Genomic DNA, 17,476 nt, shown 5'->3' on the forward strand with positions numbered 1-17,476 from the left:
TCGTCGTCTTTCAAACAATTCGAAGCCCAGTCAGCGAACAAACAGAGTTATCGACGGTCATACACTTTGAGCTCCTGGGTCAGTTGGATCTTGTACGGATGAAGTCCCAAGTTCCGACACAAGATTCGCCAAGTTGAAGTCTGCGAAACGCCGAGTTCTTGTGCACGGCGAAGAATAGATGCCTCGAGTTCTGCTGTATACTTTCACGGACCGCGGCAATATTCTCGTCTGATCTTGCACTTGAATAGCAAACTTCACTTTTGCACTTGATTTTTTTATATTGTCTATTTTGGCAAACTTTATAATGATAGATGTCTTTACTTTCTTTGACAAAAAAAAACAACTTTTTGTATCAAACAAACAAAAAATGGCATTTAAAAATTACCTATAACTTTGCTGACAAAACTACAAGAGGGCAAGCATAGGTAATGAGGTGGAATCGCTTTCCATGTCTAATATGTCTCGGTTTTATTAACATACTCCGAAAATAGCTGAAAATAAGCTAACACAAATAAATATCAATCTGACAACAACAACACAACAGAAAAATTAACAATAGAAAAATAAAAAAAAGTTTAGTAAACAGTAGCCCGATGATGGAACATGACTTCTGAAACGCGTCGCTAATTTTATTTTATTTATATTTAAAAACATTGTTTGTAACAAAAAGTTTTAATAAATTGTAAAAAAAATTTAAGAAAACTATAATCGTTTTTATTTAAAAATAAACATACAAATACATAACATAGCAAACATGGAGACAAGCAACACGTCATCTATACTTTGTCAGATAGTTTGCTGATCCTATTTTGCTTCTGAGCAGAAGATTCATCATGAATGACACTGAACAAATATTCAGAAGCTATTAAATGTCATAAACAACAACATCTGAAAATTTTAAATGTTGCTCGTCTGTCAGTAGCTCAAAATGATGATTCTGGCAATATTGTAACAAATAAATGAAAGTTGTCACAATTATAAAATTTTTGAAACAAACTTTTAACTGACAGATTACAATACATAGCAAAATCTTACTATCGTTTGTACTAGGTTTAGTTCAAAAAATTCTGTCAAAAATCTTATCCTTGCGTGAACGGAAGCGATTATCAGTGCTAATTACGATTTCAAAATATATAGTCTCATCATTTATTTAAATTAGAAGTACTTGCAACGTACAGGACGCTCAAGATTTACGCTGAATTTAACACATTACAATTGAAACAACACCGTCTAAAACTGGCCATGGAATGAATTGAATGATTAAACAAACTGTCAATTTCCTCGTGTAAAAGGGGGCTAAGCATTGAATTGACAGCTACAAACCAAAGAAATAACTATTTACCGGTGATTTGTTTAGAATCATTTATTTTCTTTAGTTTTTCTCAAAAATCGCAACTAAATTCAGAAGACTATAATAAAAAAGGGTTTTAACTATTCTTTAACTATAAATTATGTCGATTAAATTTTTTATTAAATGAAAACAACTGAAATAAATTTAAAAATCTTCAAACATCTCTTACCTCATCTACTACAATGCTTGCATACAGAATTCCGTACACTTCATATTCTAGTACAACTTTCTGTAATTTGACAGCTTGATAAACATCAAATCAGAAAAAGAAGAAGAAGACAAAAAAAACTTCTAACGAAAAAAAAATAAATAAATATGGCGTTAAGTTCGTCGATATCTGTGCCGCAGACGCGTCTATAAAATAAGCAAATTTCCACCAAAACAATTTCGCTCCGCCTCTCAAAATATAAATAAACATAAAATTGAAATAATAAACAATTCATAAACAATAATGAAAACCAGCACAGTTCAATAATTTAGTTATAATTCTACCACCAAAGCGCGAAGGACAAACAAAGGTTGGCTCCTAGTCTCGATTATGTGCCTCTGCCATTGAACTCACAGAAGGAAAAAAAAAACAAGAGTAGAGAAGAAAATTTGGAAAATTTTGTTAGGTATTCGATGGAAAAATACATAAATTTATATCAGTCTTGAAGATAATAAAATAAAAAGGAAGATAAAACAAAAAGAAACGCGAGAATTTCACAAAAAAAAAGAAACATTTATCTCTGAAAAAGTCCTTAGCGACTGACGCGAATGGTGTATGATATCATTGAGTGCATTGCTAACAAAGTACACACTTGGAATAATGAGCAATCTCAGCAATAATGGTGGTGGCCAGAATTCCGCAGCCGAAGGGAGCATGGAGCGCGGCAGGTAAGTGTTGTTGATTGTTGCCAAAGAGATGCATTCTCCTCCTTGCCTACCTACAAGTGGGTGGTGGTTGTTTTTATTTGTCTCTTCGATGTCCTAGAACAGGTTCAATGATCTCGTCTTCCCGAGTATACCTACATAAACAACATTCTAAGGGATACATAACTTTCGATTTGTGGAAAACAAAAGAAAAAAAACGTAAAATTTTCCAAGCATTATCTTTTGATTGAACTATAAAAATAAAGAACCACTTCATGCTCAGAGATTGTTTATTGTTTTTTATTATTACGATAATTCAAACAAACAACCAAAACAAGAAGCTATTTATAGACACTAGTTTTAAGCTCTATCTTGGATTGATTTACGTCGAAGCAAGACTTTGGTCTCTCTGACATTTGCTAATCGGTTTGGTGTATCTATGTATATTTACACAAAACCTGCTTCAAGTGGTTCTGTTCTGAGTTCTGACTGAACAAAAAAAATGGATTACATACTGACTTGACCTTTATGTTTGTTCTCTCTGTCTTGTGCATCAAAGAAAACAGAAAAAAGTTTATTAATTGCCTACGTTCAGTTTAACTTGTTGCAACATTTTGTTTTGTTTTAGTTTTCAATAAGGTTAACTAAGTGAGGTCATTTGAACTTGGTTCAATGGAAGATTTTTGTTTTGGAAACTTTTCAAAAGAGTAGCTATAAATTTAGAAATAAAAACTTAATGACCCACTTGTTGTTAAACAAGACAATCTTGTTTTATTATTAAATGCAGAACTAAGTCGCATTGTCTTGCTTTGAGAATATTTTATGTACTTTTGACGATAGGTAGTTAGATAAGGCATCTGTCTACCTATCTAAGATAGGTATGCAAATTTTTTTCAATATTTTAAACAATGTGTTCAAAGGAGATAAGATAAGAACATAGTCATATTTTTTTGTAATTATAGTTTATTTTAAAACGATAACATTGTATACGGTCACGTTTTTAAAGATAAATACAAAATAAATCCGAAATTCATTATTTAATGTTTTTCCATTTGAGTTTGGAACATGATAATAGTTTCAACACAAACTTTTATTCAACTTTTGTTGTTGATAAAATTAACCCTGAAATTAAATTCAATGAGATCGTTTGAGAAATACTAACGGACAAGTTCCTTGGAGGTTGTTTTTTTTTGTACTTTTTTAGGAATTTCCTTCAATTCAAAACTAATCGAATTGAGCTAATGAATATGACCCCCATCATATTTTCAATTATTTATTTTTTGTACAGGGTCCGGCAAAAAGATCTCCCATGTCTTAAAAGGCAATGATAAATAAATAAACAATTTAACAGAAACATTTTATTGAATTTTTTAAATTAAATACTATTCCATTTTACAATAAAAAAGAGGTTCGGATGCGACCCACACTTATAACTTCCCATCCCGTCTGTTCATTTGTCTTGCTTAAAAGTTTGTCAATGTGTACTCGTATCAATTTTTACCAAATTTGCGTACTATTTTTTGTAGATTTTATTTTTTATGAAAAAACGGACTGTTGGATTTTTATATAAAAATTACTGAATATCGAAAACAATATTTTTTGTGAAATAAAATAAGTTTGAAGCCAATATTTTTAATTTTAGAAAAGCTATTTGAGTCGAAAGAAAATTTTTACCAAATTTTAGTTTTGTTTTATTTTTTGTAAAAAAATGGTCAATTCGATTTTTTTCAAATGTTGAAAACAATATTTCTTATAAGATAAAATTAGTTTGAAACCAATATTTAAAATTTTTGAAGAGATATCTGAGTCGAAAATCAATTTTTACCAACTTTTGTTTAATTTTTTTAGGTTTTTAATTTTTTGTAAAAAAAACTGTCAATTCTATTTTTCTCAAAGTTTTATCAGATGTCAAAAACATTATTCTTCGTTGCACAAAATTGTTTTGGAGATGAAATCATATTTCAGTCGTAAAATTTTGGAGGTGACAAATTTTTTTTCAGTTTTATTGGTTTATAAAAAAAAACCGTTATATTAATTTTTTTCAAAAAATATACCTGTTTGGTATCACGTTACAATATATTATATAAAATTTAATTCAAGTCTCCAGCGTTTTTGGTTCATAAGATATTTAGGGTTAACCAAAATGTTCACCTTTTTTCAAACTGCTGTAGTAAAAAAACCACCCACGCAATTTTTTTGAGAGCCCTTTCTGCATCTTTCTGCCTTATTATCTGTATAACAAAATTTATTTGAAATCGATATCTCTTCTGGTTCTTGAGCTATGAACGACGAAAAAAACGTCGCGAACGTACGTACACACACACCCACAGACAACTTTCTAAAAATCTTTTATTTCGGCTCTAGTGACCTTGAAACGTCGAGAAATGTCAAAATTTTCAATTTGACAAATCATACCCATGAAAATAACTTCCTATGGGAAGTTGATAATAACCTCAAGATTCTTCTCATTTTCTGAGTTTTTGAATTTTTTCACCGTTTTTCGCAGTAATAGAAATGGCAACAAAAAAAATATGTGTATTCTTTTTGAAAAAAAAAACAAAGTTTTAAAACAATTTCTTACATGTCTGCGTTAATCAGACCGATTTTAACGTACAGTGTGGCAGTATGGTGGACTGCTTTAGAGAAAGGTATAAACCGGGATAAGTGAAATAAAGTCCAACGTTCAGCCTGCCTATGTATAAGCGGGTCGCTTCGTACGACCCCGTCTGCGGCACTGGACGAGCTGCAAGCTCTGCTATTCGCCTCAATGCTTCGTCGCAGTGGACTAACAACAACATAGGCCACTCCGTAATTCTAAGGTACTTAGAATCAATTCCAAAGCACACAGACTACACCATACCCAAACTACAATTCGACAGGAATTTCCAGATTTCAATACCTACCAGATCTTTTTGGGAGGAAAGGACATTCTTGGAGGATGAGTCAATCCACTTTTACACAGATGGCTCAAAAACCAAAGAAGGGGTTGGTGGTGGTGTGTACTCTGAACGACTGAAATTAAGTCTCTCATTCCGCCTTCCCAATCATTGTAGCGTGTCCCAGGCGGAACTTTTGGCGATTAAGGAAGTCTTATCTTGGCTCAAAGAAAACGTGATATCAACATCTGATATCCGTATTTTCTCCGACAGCCAGGCCGCTATCAAATCTCTGGATTCTGTCTCTACAAACTCTATAACAGTCCATAACTGTCGATCATCTCTAAAGGAGATGGCGCAACAGTTTAATATTCACCTTTGCTGGGTGCCGGGCCATAGAGACATTCCAGGTAACTGTAAGGCAGATGAACTCGCCAGGAACGGTATAGTACAGCCCATCCTACCACGTTTGGCAAGTACTGGCATACCAATCGCTACTTGTAAACTGTTGCTAATGCAAGACGCTGCGATGAGGGCCGGCACCAGGTGGAACAACATCTCCACGTGTCAAGCCAAAAAAAAACATCTGGCCAACACTGGATATAAAACGTTCAAGGTGCTTACTCTCTCTAAGCAGATCGCATATAAGCTCGATAATAGGTGACATAACCGGACACTGTCTAATAGGAAAGCTCGCCACGAGACTAGGCGTATTCTCAAATAAATTTTGCAGAAGCTGTATGGACGAGGAAGAGGAAGAAACGGTTCTTCATCTTCTCTGCACATGCCCTGCTCTAGCTCGAAAACGCAAGAATTACCTAAGAGAATTCTTCTTTAACGATCTAAATCATATCGGTATAATCAGCCTCTCACGTTTCGTAAGGGACTCTAACTGGTTCCATTGAGTTTAGGAGAAAGCCTCAAGATTCATGTGGTATCATAATGGGTCATTAAACTGGCCTAAGTGTGTCCGTTTCCATCTTGGACAGCCACTATAACCTAACCTAACCATGTCTGCGTGAAAGCAACAAGCGCCTTCTAAACTTTTTTGTTTTGCTCTTAAATATGACATATTTAGTAAACTGTTGGAACTTTTCATATGTAGAGAATCAACCAAATTAAATAGATAGACTATACCTTGCTGGACAACAGCGTTCTAAGATAATTTATTAACTAAAGTTGCCATTTTAGCCCTTCCAATATGTACATTTAAGGTTAAGATACACATTATGTTATTTAAATTTTGTTAGCCTCCTTTACAGAGCCTTAAAGTACATTTTTAAGTAATGAGTAAAAAATCATCTATATGTTAAGCGTGTGAACGACGAAAAGTTTGGATTCGCAATCGTTTCTACTGATATTGAATTGATTGTCATTAGAATCGGCACGTAGTCGCCAGCCCCTTTAATTTTTTCCAAATCACAAAGAAAATATTTAAATGTAAAGTGGATACTATGCAAGTTATTTTTAAAATTATTAATGATTGACATAAAATATTATAAAAAGTGCTTTTTGCAATAAATTAATCTCGATTCGTGATAATAAAATGCACATTAAATTCCATTCTAAATAACCGACGACAACGAGACGTTGTTTAAATTAATAATTTACTAATTATTTATTGTTGAACAATAAACAACCTGTTTTGAATTAATAATATAGATTAAATCTTATCGCTATCTAACAAATACTTTCATTTTGTTTGATTAATTCAAAAAGAAATATAGGTGTACTTGTATAAAAATAAATGCAGGTCAAGTATTGGGTTTTATTAAAACAAAAAAAAAGTAATATTAAATTTTAATCAAAAAGATTAAAATATCAAATAGAGAGTTAATCATCGAGTATGCAAGAACAAATTTATTTAAGCCGGCTTTATAAATATATAATATAATGGGTGAATTTATTTGTTTAATTTTAAGAAACATCAGAAAGTAATTGGGCAGGTTCAGAAAACATAAGGGACTTAATTTAAAGTCAACTTCATTATTTAAACGTACATTTTGACCAAGGCAACTTGTTAGTTTTTCATGTGTCCTGAATTTCAAATTCAGAACTCAAACCTCTTCTTTGCGCGCATAGAACAAAAACTGTCAAAAACATTATGGTCCAGAAAACACTCCTCATACAAATTACAAATCCATCACGATTTGTATTTTGTTTTGTAAAGAAATATTACTTACTTCTTTTCCAAATTAATAAAGAACCTTTTTACAGAAAACTTTAAATAAAGTTGTGCAGAAAATAAATAAATCATAGATAAATAAAGTTCAGCTTTCAGTTGAATGAAAACACATGATCAAATGTCATTTTTACAGAAGTAGACTTGTGCTCATAGTTAGGGAGATTTTTCTTGACTATCTTTCCAGTCAATTTGCCATTAAATTTGCTTAATAGCAAGTTAATTTTTTGGCAGCGGGCCAATCAGATAAAAAAAACTTGCCTTACTTTCAAGTTCCTTATGTCTTCTAAAACAGCCAGAACTTCGCATTCTATACATCCAGAGCCTTTAACTTGAAAACCATATAATTAACATGACTCCGGTTATAAGTGATCATTTAAAAAAAAAAATTATACTACAAAATAAAAATAAATGACTTGTATATTAGTAATAAAAATCGATTTCGGGCACAAAATTAAGGCTCAGTAGAATCAAGTGGGTTGGACACCCAGCTCGTATGAGCGAAAATAAGCTAGTCCGGAAAGTCCTTTGTTTTACATTTTATGGTAAGCGACAGCGTGGAGAATAAATTTACTCCCATAAATTTAACTAAAACGTTAAAAATCTTTGGTCGCCTCGTTGTTATTTTTAAGTTAGTATTAGTATAGGATATTTTATCCACAAGACTCTCTGTCCATTCTTCTTATTTAAATTGTAAGATATATTTGAATTAAAAAACTAATTCAAACAAAATGCGTTCTCAGATTTTTGGCAGAATGAGAACATTTCTAAGAATGCAAACATCCCTGAGACCTTGAAACTATAACCTGGCTTAATTATTTCATTAGTTTTTTAACTTTATTTAAGTTCTTCGCCCTTTAAACTTGTCGAATAAATATATTCAGTAGACCAAAAGTTGAAAAAAAAAATTCAATTGAACCTTACAAGTCACTTTGGTTCGTCAAAAAGTAAAATTTAACTCAAAAAGTGTGTAGAATGTCGAAAAAAGAGCTTTGCAAAATTTAAATCGATAAATAAATCTTTAATTCAATGCATCATTTTTCTCAATATAATTTATCAACTTGTTTTTAATTAGTTTTTCGAAAAAATCACACCTCAATATAAATTTTGACTAAAAATGAACCACCAAAAGCGCCTTTAGAATACCACATAACGGATGAACGGTAAAACTATCGGGTAATGGTGATGCTCCTAAAAAACAGGAATCAAGAATGTTAACATAACATTTGTGACACATTTAGGTCCGTAGTGTAGTACCCGTGGCATGATGGTTAGTGCGTTGGACTCTGGTTAGATCAGTATTTATATTTCGGCAGCCATATAAATACTCCTCTGACCAGGGCCAGAGGAGCATTCGCTCTGACGAAACGGCTGTTTTTTAGCAGTCGGCTTGGCCCCAGAGTGAAGGTAATTTATTACATGGCCCTCATACGGCCAATGATCGTTTATGGTTGTCCTGTGTGGTTCAACGTTGCCCCTTCCCAGATGGAGGAGTTTCGGGTGTTCGAGCGGCAGTGTTGACGACGCTGTACCGGCTTATATCGAACAGCCGAATCTTCTTATGTGCATTACTATTCCAACGAGGTCCTATACAACGGGGCTCGAATCAACAGAATTGACAATTTCGTGATAAAACTCGTTCGAGGTCACATTGCAAGAGCTATGTCTTCGACCAACAATTTAATTTTCGGGGCGTTGTATCCGAACGACGAGTATTTTGAAAGTGCACCCTTGAGCGGCTTCATTCCACTAGAGGCATTCCTCTTTTTAGATAGATGCGGTTTGATACAGGATATATTGGCAGTTCCGTTAATCTACCACGTCAGCCGACGAACCGTGAATAGGCGACTCCTGTACAATCGGGACGTCATGGCACAAGGCGGAGCAGAGCTCCTTCGGTTCAGTAGGGTTGTGTCCGAACGGGACCGAACTGATAGGGTTAAGCAGGAGAACCAGTTTTGGTGGCTTCAATCGGCACTTGATAGTGGGTAGTCGGGACGGGGGTTTAAGCCTTGGCCGGCTTACATACTAGTTTTATAGTTTTAGGGTATAGTTTTAAGTAGAATAAGCATGGTGGCACAAAAAGAAATAGAAAAAAAATACAAAAAATAAAAAAAAAACATGGAATATAAAAAAAAGACAATAAAATATGAAAAACAAAAATGTTAGATTTGCTGTGGTTGTTCTAGTTTTAAGAGTTTATAAGTAGAATAGGTAGTTTAAGTTAGTTTTAAGTTTTATATTAAGGACCTTATTTTAAGTAGTTTTTAAGTAAAAATAAAAAAGGATCTTGATATTAGTTTTTTTTTCAAAATTTTCTAATAAATACAAAAATAAATACAAATTAAATTGAAGTAAAATAGATCTTAGGGCCGAAAGGCATTAGTAGTTAGTGTTATAGTTTAACTTAGAGTGTCCGTATGGGACCATTAAGTTAATTGTTAGTTATGGATAATTAGGCTAGTTTTATGAATTTTTGTCTAGCTTTAAGATAGGTTTAAGAATGAATTAATAAAAATGAATCTAAACAAAAAAAAAAAGTGCATTAGACTCTCATGCCAGAGGTCTTGGGTTCGATCCCTGACTATGCCATCTAAAGTTTTTTCACGGGTATTGCCTCTTGCGAGGAATTGACAAATTCTCCAAGAGTAATTCTTGTTATGAAAATGGCTTTCTTAAATTTGGCGTTCGGATTCAGCTTAAAACTGTAGGTCCCTCCCATCCCTGACAACAGTACTCGCACACAGGATTGGTTGAGTGTAAGTCACTGCGCCCTAGTTCTTAACGGACTGTTGCGCCACCCAATTTAATTTAATGTTAACATTTAGGTCCTTCATTTCCCTTTTTCAATAATTCTTTTTAACAACATTCAAATTATCTAATACGTTCTGAACAACCGTCAACCGTGATCCGGTCCTTATTCACTCATTCCAATTGTGAGCCGATATCATGTCAGTTACTCATCCTAAGATATTGAGTGTTCCCCGTTCATATCCATCTACTCAATGGGTCATATGCAAAAAGATGAGTCCAAGCTGTTTACTCACTTTTCTGAGAAGTTTTTTTTAGAGTGGTATGCAAAAATAATACAGATCGATCTCAAGCTGTGAGTTCGAACTTAAAGTGTTGAGATCGATCTCTCGACGAAAGCTTTATATGAGAAAGTTCTATTTTTGATATGCAAAAAGATGAGCAAGCTTTTGCTCATCTTTGACTGCTTGAGATCGATCTCGAAAATTGTTGAGGATGGGTTTTCTTTTACTCGGTTGATAAACAACTATCAAAATGGCCGAGTTTCTGAATAATTTTGATTCAATTCGTGTTTATAAAAATAGAAGATGTCTAATTAGTGAATATTTTCGAAAATATTATATACAAAATTAGATTTAGTAAAATAGGCGTAAAATTATTGACAGAGGAGTTTTGGTGGTGCTTTGACTTATCAAGAAAAAATGAGGATTTTTCTGCGTTATACAGGAGATCCTGGATTTCAAAGCGGTGTTGATGAAGACATTGGTGTCAATCAATCAACTATATCTAGGGCGGTACAGCAAGTCGCAACAAAAATTGCAAACCCTGGAACTGATTGGATCATATTCCCACATACTTTTGAAGAAATAGCATTGTTGTTTATAATTACATTTTCATTTTTGTTTTCAAAAGAACATGTTCCTTCTTGACTCGACTGACCGCACAGAAACTACTGTTTTAACAAGTGCAAGTGTATACAAAGAGCTTTGATATCGTTCTCATATCACTGAGTTAGAACTGTAGAGAGTGAACTCGTTTTTTTGCATATGCAGATGTCTGAGTCTGCTCGATCGATCTCACATGCGAATTCAAGCTCGTCAGCTATGACTCTGAGAACTTTCTCATCTTTTAGCGTAAGACCCAATATCTAAGATGGCCTTCCACGCACACTTTTTGTCACAATATATGCTTCTGGAGAGATCGCATACAGTTGTAGTACATCCAGAATCGTCCTTCCTTACATACAGCCAACAATTATTCTTTACACTTTTCTCCCAAACTCGGCTAAGAAGTTGATGTACATTTTCCTAAACTGACAAATTTCGGATTCGTTTACGAGTGCTGCACTCTTAATAGTTCTGGGTCTATAAAGCTTTGAAAGACTCAACAATTTCAATATACAATGAAATCATAAGGCCCTAAACTTCCGAACATCTTCATTTTTAACAAAAAAAACAGTTGGGCGTTGGGGTAAAGTAACATTGAAGAAAAGTATAAATCCGACGAACTATCTAAAAGTAAATTTATACTTAATTAAGTTGCTTTAGACAGATAAGAATTGTTTGTTTTTTACAGAAGAGTGAGGGACAAAAACTCCAGATCAATAAAGGCGCAAAAAAAGCCTTTCATCATATTCATACCATTATTTTATGTATTTTCAATTCAATTTTCCATTTCAGTTGCCTGCTCAGATATGCCAGCCAAAATTCATTGGATGAGAGCTCTCAAAAACACATTCAACGTCCAAATGGCAAAGAACGTACAGTTGGATCTTATCACAATGATATGCACACTCATCGTTCCTTCGAAGCAATGAATGAGATGAGAAAGTAAGTTCCATAGTTTTTTCCCCACCGTCTCAACATCTAATAATTTTCAAAATTGACTTTTCCAGACAAAATCTCTTGTGCGATGTTACACTTGTTGCCGATGAAACAGAAATTCCAGCTCATAAAATGGTTCTAGCTTCGTGTAGTCCATATTTCTATGCCATGTTCACTGGATTCGAAGAATCCCGTCAAGGTCGTATCACACTTCAAGGAGTCGACCATAGAGCATTGGAGCTGCTGGTAGAATACGTTTACACTTCGACTGTGGAAGTGAATGAGGACAATGTGCAAGTTCTCTTGACGGCAGCGAACCTCCTCCAGTTGACAGATGTTCGCGAGGCATGTTGCGACTATCTCCAGACACAACTGGATGCGAGTAATTGTTTAGGTATACGAGAATTTGCCGATATGCATGGATGTGTTGATTTGGTTAATTATGCCGACACATACATCGAACAGCATTTTAAGTGAGTTCAATCAATCAGAGAGGTCCATGATAAATGTGGGATTATGGATGTTTTTTTCTTGTAGCGAAGTAATTCAGTATGATGAATTCTTGAACCTTCATCACGATCAAGTCATAAGTCTGATAAAAAACGATCGAATTTCGGTACCAAGTGAGGAGAAAGTCTACGAATGTGTCATTTCCTGGATCCGCTATGATCCAACGATGCGCGATCGATTCACAGCCAATCTGATGGAACACGTTCGGCTGCCATTTCTCTCGAAGGAATACATAACTCAACGTGTTGACAAGGAATCGTTGCTCGAGGGAAACTTAATTTGCAAGAATCTAATAATCGAGGCTTTGACTTATCACTTGTTACCGAATGACACAAAGAGCACCAGGACCATTCCCAGGAAACCAGTGGGATTGCCAAAGATTCTGTTGGTTATTGGTGGACAGGCTCCGAAGGCCATACGATCGGTGGAGTGTTATGATTTGCGCGAAGAGAAGTGGTATCAAGCTGCCGAGATGCCAAACAGGAGATGTCGGTAAGTCTCATAGATTGCCAACGACTATCACGAGAGTGATATGACTTTCTCTATTTCAGTGCTGGACTTTCGGTCCTCGGAGACAAGGTATACGCAGTTGGAGGATTCAATGGCTCACTGCGTGTGCGTACCGTCGAGGTCTACGATCCAGCCACCGATGGTTGGTCGACTTGCAACAGCATGGAAGCCAGACGTTCTACTCTCGGCGTGGCAGTTCTAAATGGCTGCATCTTTGCTGTTGGTGGCTTTGATGGCACCACGGGTCTCTGCAGTGCTGAAATGTTCAACCCCAAGACCCAAGAATGGCGCTTCATCTCCTCGATGTCAACTCGCCGTAGTTCCGTGGGAGTTGGTGTAGTGAATGGCCTCCTCTACGCCGTCGGAGGATATGATGGATTTTCTCGACAGTGTCTATCAAGTGTCGAACGCTACAATCCCGAAACTGATACTTGGTCGCCTGTCGCCGATATGGGTGCACGTCGTAGTGGTGCAGGAGTTGGTGTCCTCAACAACATCCTTTATGCAGTTGGTGGACATGATGGACCTCTGGTTCGCAAATCTGTGGAAGCCTATGACCCGGAATCGAATCAATGGCATTCGGTGGCTGATATGTCATTCTGCCGTCGCAACGCTGGCGTAGTCGCTCACGATGGACTTCTCTATGTTGTCGGAGGCGATGATGGAACTTCGAACTTGGGTTCATTTGAGGTAAGTTGAGAATGTTGCCCTTTGAGATGATGTGAGACTGAAAGAGATTTTTTGTGTCATTATAGGTCTACAGTCCAGATAGCGATAGCTGGAGAATTTTGCCAACTTCCATGGCCATCGGACGCAGTTACGCTGGTGTATGTATAATCGATAAGCCCATGTGAATGGAAGAGCAGGGTGCGATAGCACGGTAAGCTTAAAAATGTCATTTTTTTTAAATTATGTTGACCCATTTTCTATTTTACAGTCAAGCAATAACAGCAAATGGTGATGATGAGAATAGCCAAGCCGAAGGGGCAGCTGAAGGTGCAGTTGGCTATGCACGTTCAATTGCCGAGGGTAACAATAACATCCATGCCCAACAACAACAACTTCAACAACAACAAAATCATCCACACTATGAAAACATCTATGAGTCTATTGAGCAGTATGCAGCTGGTGATGCTGTTGCTGCTGCTCCAATTAATAACAACAACAACAATAACAATCAGCAACAACCAGCTGCCAATAACGCTGCTGGTGGTGGTGCTGGTGTTATTGCTGCTGCTCCTGCTGCTGCTGCCGCTTGCGTTGCTATTGCCCCTGCTGAAGCAAATCATATTGAAAATTTGGATCCAAATCAACAACAACAACAGATACCCCAACCAATGCCACAACAAGGTGTCCCACCACAACTCCAACCCCAACAAGCACAAGCCCAAGTCCAAATCCAAATCCAACAAAACAATGCACAAGTAGCTGCCGCTGTTATAAACAATCTCAATCAAAGATCCAACGGCAATGGCAACAACAATAACAACTCCAACAATGCCAACCCCAACAATGCGAATAACTTGAATATTGGATACCGCAATGATCTGTACGACCGCACAAACAATTCTCCGGCGTATGATGTCCCCAGGTCAGTGAGAAGTGGCCTGGGAATGCGTCGGAATTTACAGCTTGACTTGCATGGCTTGAATCGAAATCGATGTGGATTCGGAGCAGGGCCATCTGGGACGAACAGTTTAAAGTCCGGATCAGCTCCTCCGTTTTATGCCTGCCGACAGAGGAGCTTCGACGATACCGAATCGCATCATTACTACAACATGAACTACAATCCCAGCCTGCGCTATGAGAACATCTACGAGCAAATCAAAGACGAGCCGATTTATCGCAATGTGAATGGTGGCTCTGCCCGTGTCTATGGAAGGCTGAATGTCATCGGTCATGGAATCGGACGCATTGAGAGGCACTTGAGCTCTTCCTGCGGCAATATCGATCATTACAATCTCGGTGGACACTATGCCGTGTTGGGCCATTCACATTTCGGAACTGTGGGACATATTCGTTTGAATACTACTTCAGGGGTGAATGGTGCTCCAACGGCAGCTGGTTTGGCACAGCAAAAGGACAATAATGTCAAAAATAGCACATCGTCGTTTTTCAGTTGCTTGGGCGGGGAGAATTCTCAGAGTATGAATAATATTTACAGAGCAACTGGCGGGGGGCCAGGTGGACAAGCTGCTCCAAAAGAAAACTCGAATACTTTGCATGGGCCAAGCTCATCGAACCGTCCTTCGACATCTGCTGCTGCTGCTGCTTGTGCTGCAACGACCAGCGGAACCATATCACGACCAACAGGTAAGAAATTTGGCTTTGTAGAAGAATTGAGAGAGTTTTCATTTATTTTCTTTAAAGGTGCAATTCCAAAAATGAAGCCAACATCCAAACTGACTCCTATTTCAAATCCGCCAACCGCTCAAACTGCTCCTGCACAACCGATCCCTCAAAATGCCACAAAAACTCCCTCGAGTCCAGAACATTCGAGTACTCTAAATCGCATATCAAAGTCATCACTTCAATGGCTGCTGGTGAATAAATGGCTACCCCTGTGGATTGGTCAAGGTCCAGACTGCAAGGTTATCGACTTTAATTTCATGTTCTCCCGGAACTGCGATGGTTGTGACTATACAACCACAGATGGCACACCAGTGCCAATTCAGCAACCTCTCCCGCAGGACATTGTTCGCTTTAACGGCCGCGCCGAAATGCATGCACGACGCGATCCAAGCGGGCGACCATTGAAGAGCACCCTCTCCAGACTCAAGGAATCGGAATTGCCCGGTCGAAATCGCATCGAGGAGAATAACTACGAGAATGTCCATGTCCACTGGCAGAATGGCTTTGAATTCGGTCGATCACGGGACAATCAAGGAGTTCAAGGAGCTCAAGTCGCCGCCGAACAGTCACGACCAACTCTGACACGCGCCCGATCCGAGAGTCCGAATTTCAGCCAACGAATACGCAAGCAACGTAAAGATGCTAAATACTCCGATCCATTCAAGAACTACGAACTAAATACCGAGAATAACACTTTCAAACCGAGAACATCGGCAGCAAGAGAGCGAAGCAACGGTTCATTCAGTTTGCGAGAGGATTCTTCCGCCGATGAGTATCAAGCAGCTGCGTCTATCGAGAGTGTTTCTATTGAATCAGAGAGCATCGAGATTGCCGCTGCTGCTGTTCTAATAGAAGCTGCTCCAATAGTCCTCGCAGTACCCGAGGAACCCCTCGATCCCGATGGAATCGTGGTTGTTGAAGAAATCGATCTGCCGAACGATTCGACTCAAGACTAATTCGTAATCGAACAACAACAAAAAATCCCCTTATGTATTCATAAAATATGCCAATTTTTGTCTGTAGACATTTTTTGAAAAGAACAAAAAAAGTTATAGTATTTAAACTTACATTTTAAATGTTAAGCAAACACAAAAAAAAAAACAAATAGAATGATGATATTTTATGCATGCATTTATGCACTTTAAAGACCTTTCAATTTTGAAACTGCAAGGATATAAAAAAACACTACTTTTTAGATATGAGTTGTTTTTTAAGCGTTATTATTATTATAATCTATCTGTATACCATTAGAATAGATGACTGCCCCTTTTGTTGGTTATGTTGTATTGTCTTGCACCTTAATAAATAAAAGGTTGTGTTAAATTTTTTTCCATGAAAGTTTTTGATATTTATTTATAATTTATAGGTTACGATAAGTATATTCTCTTTTTTTTGTGTTTTTCTTTGTGCATTATTTATTTTATAAAAATGTTTATTCTAAAGAAAACTAATTATTATGTGTTCAAATAAATAATTCTGTTTTCTCTATTAATAAAATGATAAAGAATGTAGTCATATTAAAGAAAAAGAAACATTTACTTGAAAAATGCTGACAAGTTTTATTTTATTGTCAAATACTTGAAGATCAAAAACGCAAGCTCTTACGAAGTCATAAAGTCCAAAAACCTAATTGGCTGATTATGAGGTTATTAGCGGATAGTTTTCAGTTGGACCTTTTAAATTCGACTCGGTATTTCCATATTAACGAATTCGTGGCAAAATGAAAATAGTTCTGCCTATATTCCTGTGATTTGACACCTTTAAACAAATTTTGGTTTGATTGAATTTGTGAAATTTGCGGTGATTTATTCAAAATTTTATATTTTATTATGGATTGTGGATAAATTATAAGAAAATTAATATAAAGCTAAATCAAATTTGTTCGCCTTTTAATCCGCCAAAAAAAAGATGTCGGATTTCAACTTTTCAACAAACATTATGAAATTTCAAATTCGGCTTCGAAATCGTTAATTGGTCGAATTCAAAAAGAAGAAGGCGAAAGCAAAAGCAATAGTTGAAAAATAGCATACTCGCTAGCAAAACGATTCACTGCGAATCCCATAATCAGGCCCTTAAGCTTTTAAATATTGAATATAGTTTACGGTAAGTCGAAAGAATGTGAACAAGTCTTACAAGCCCTTCACAGAATCTGAATCACGAATAAAAACGCACAAAGTATTCTGAAGAGTAGACGAATCATTAATTATAGACAAAGAGCCAGTGACAAAAGAAAAAGAACCAATTAGATCTGAAACCGGCTTTAGAGTTT

At 36.3% G+C, this 17,476-nt stretch overlaps 1 protein-coding gene across 1 annotated transcript; it reads left to right on the forward strand.

Annotated features, from left to right (window-relative positions):
• Positions 1-1,647: 1,647 nt before the first annotated feature.
• LOC129949084 (ring canal kelch protein-like) lies at positions 1,648-16,756 on the forward strand. The gene is made up of 8 exons (XM_056060315.1): positions 1,648-2,227; positions 11,692-11,841; positions 11,907-12,308; positions 12,373-12,837; positions 12,897-13,545; positions 13,611-13,735; positions 13,793-15,168; positions 15,226-16,756. Exons 1-8 carry the CDS (start codon positions 2,115-2,117, stop codon positions 16,161-16,163), a joined length of 4,218 nt encoding a protein of 1,405 aa, XP_055916290.1. The 5' UTR covers positions 1,648-2,114; the 3' UTR covers positions 16,164-16,756.
• The last annotated feature ends 720 nt before the right edge of the window (positions 16,757-17,476 follow it).

Source organism: Eupeodes corollae, chromosome 3 (genome assembly GCF_945859685.1).
Source record: "Eupeodes corollae chromosome 3, idEupCoro1.1, whole genome shotgun sequence".
Lineage (NCBI taxonomy): Eukaryota > Metazoa > Arthropoda > Insecta > Diptera > Syrphidae > Eupeodes > Eupeodes corollae.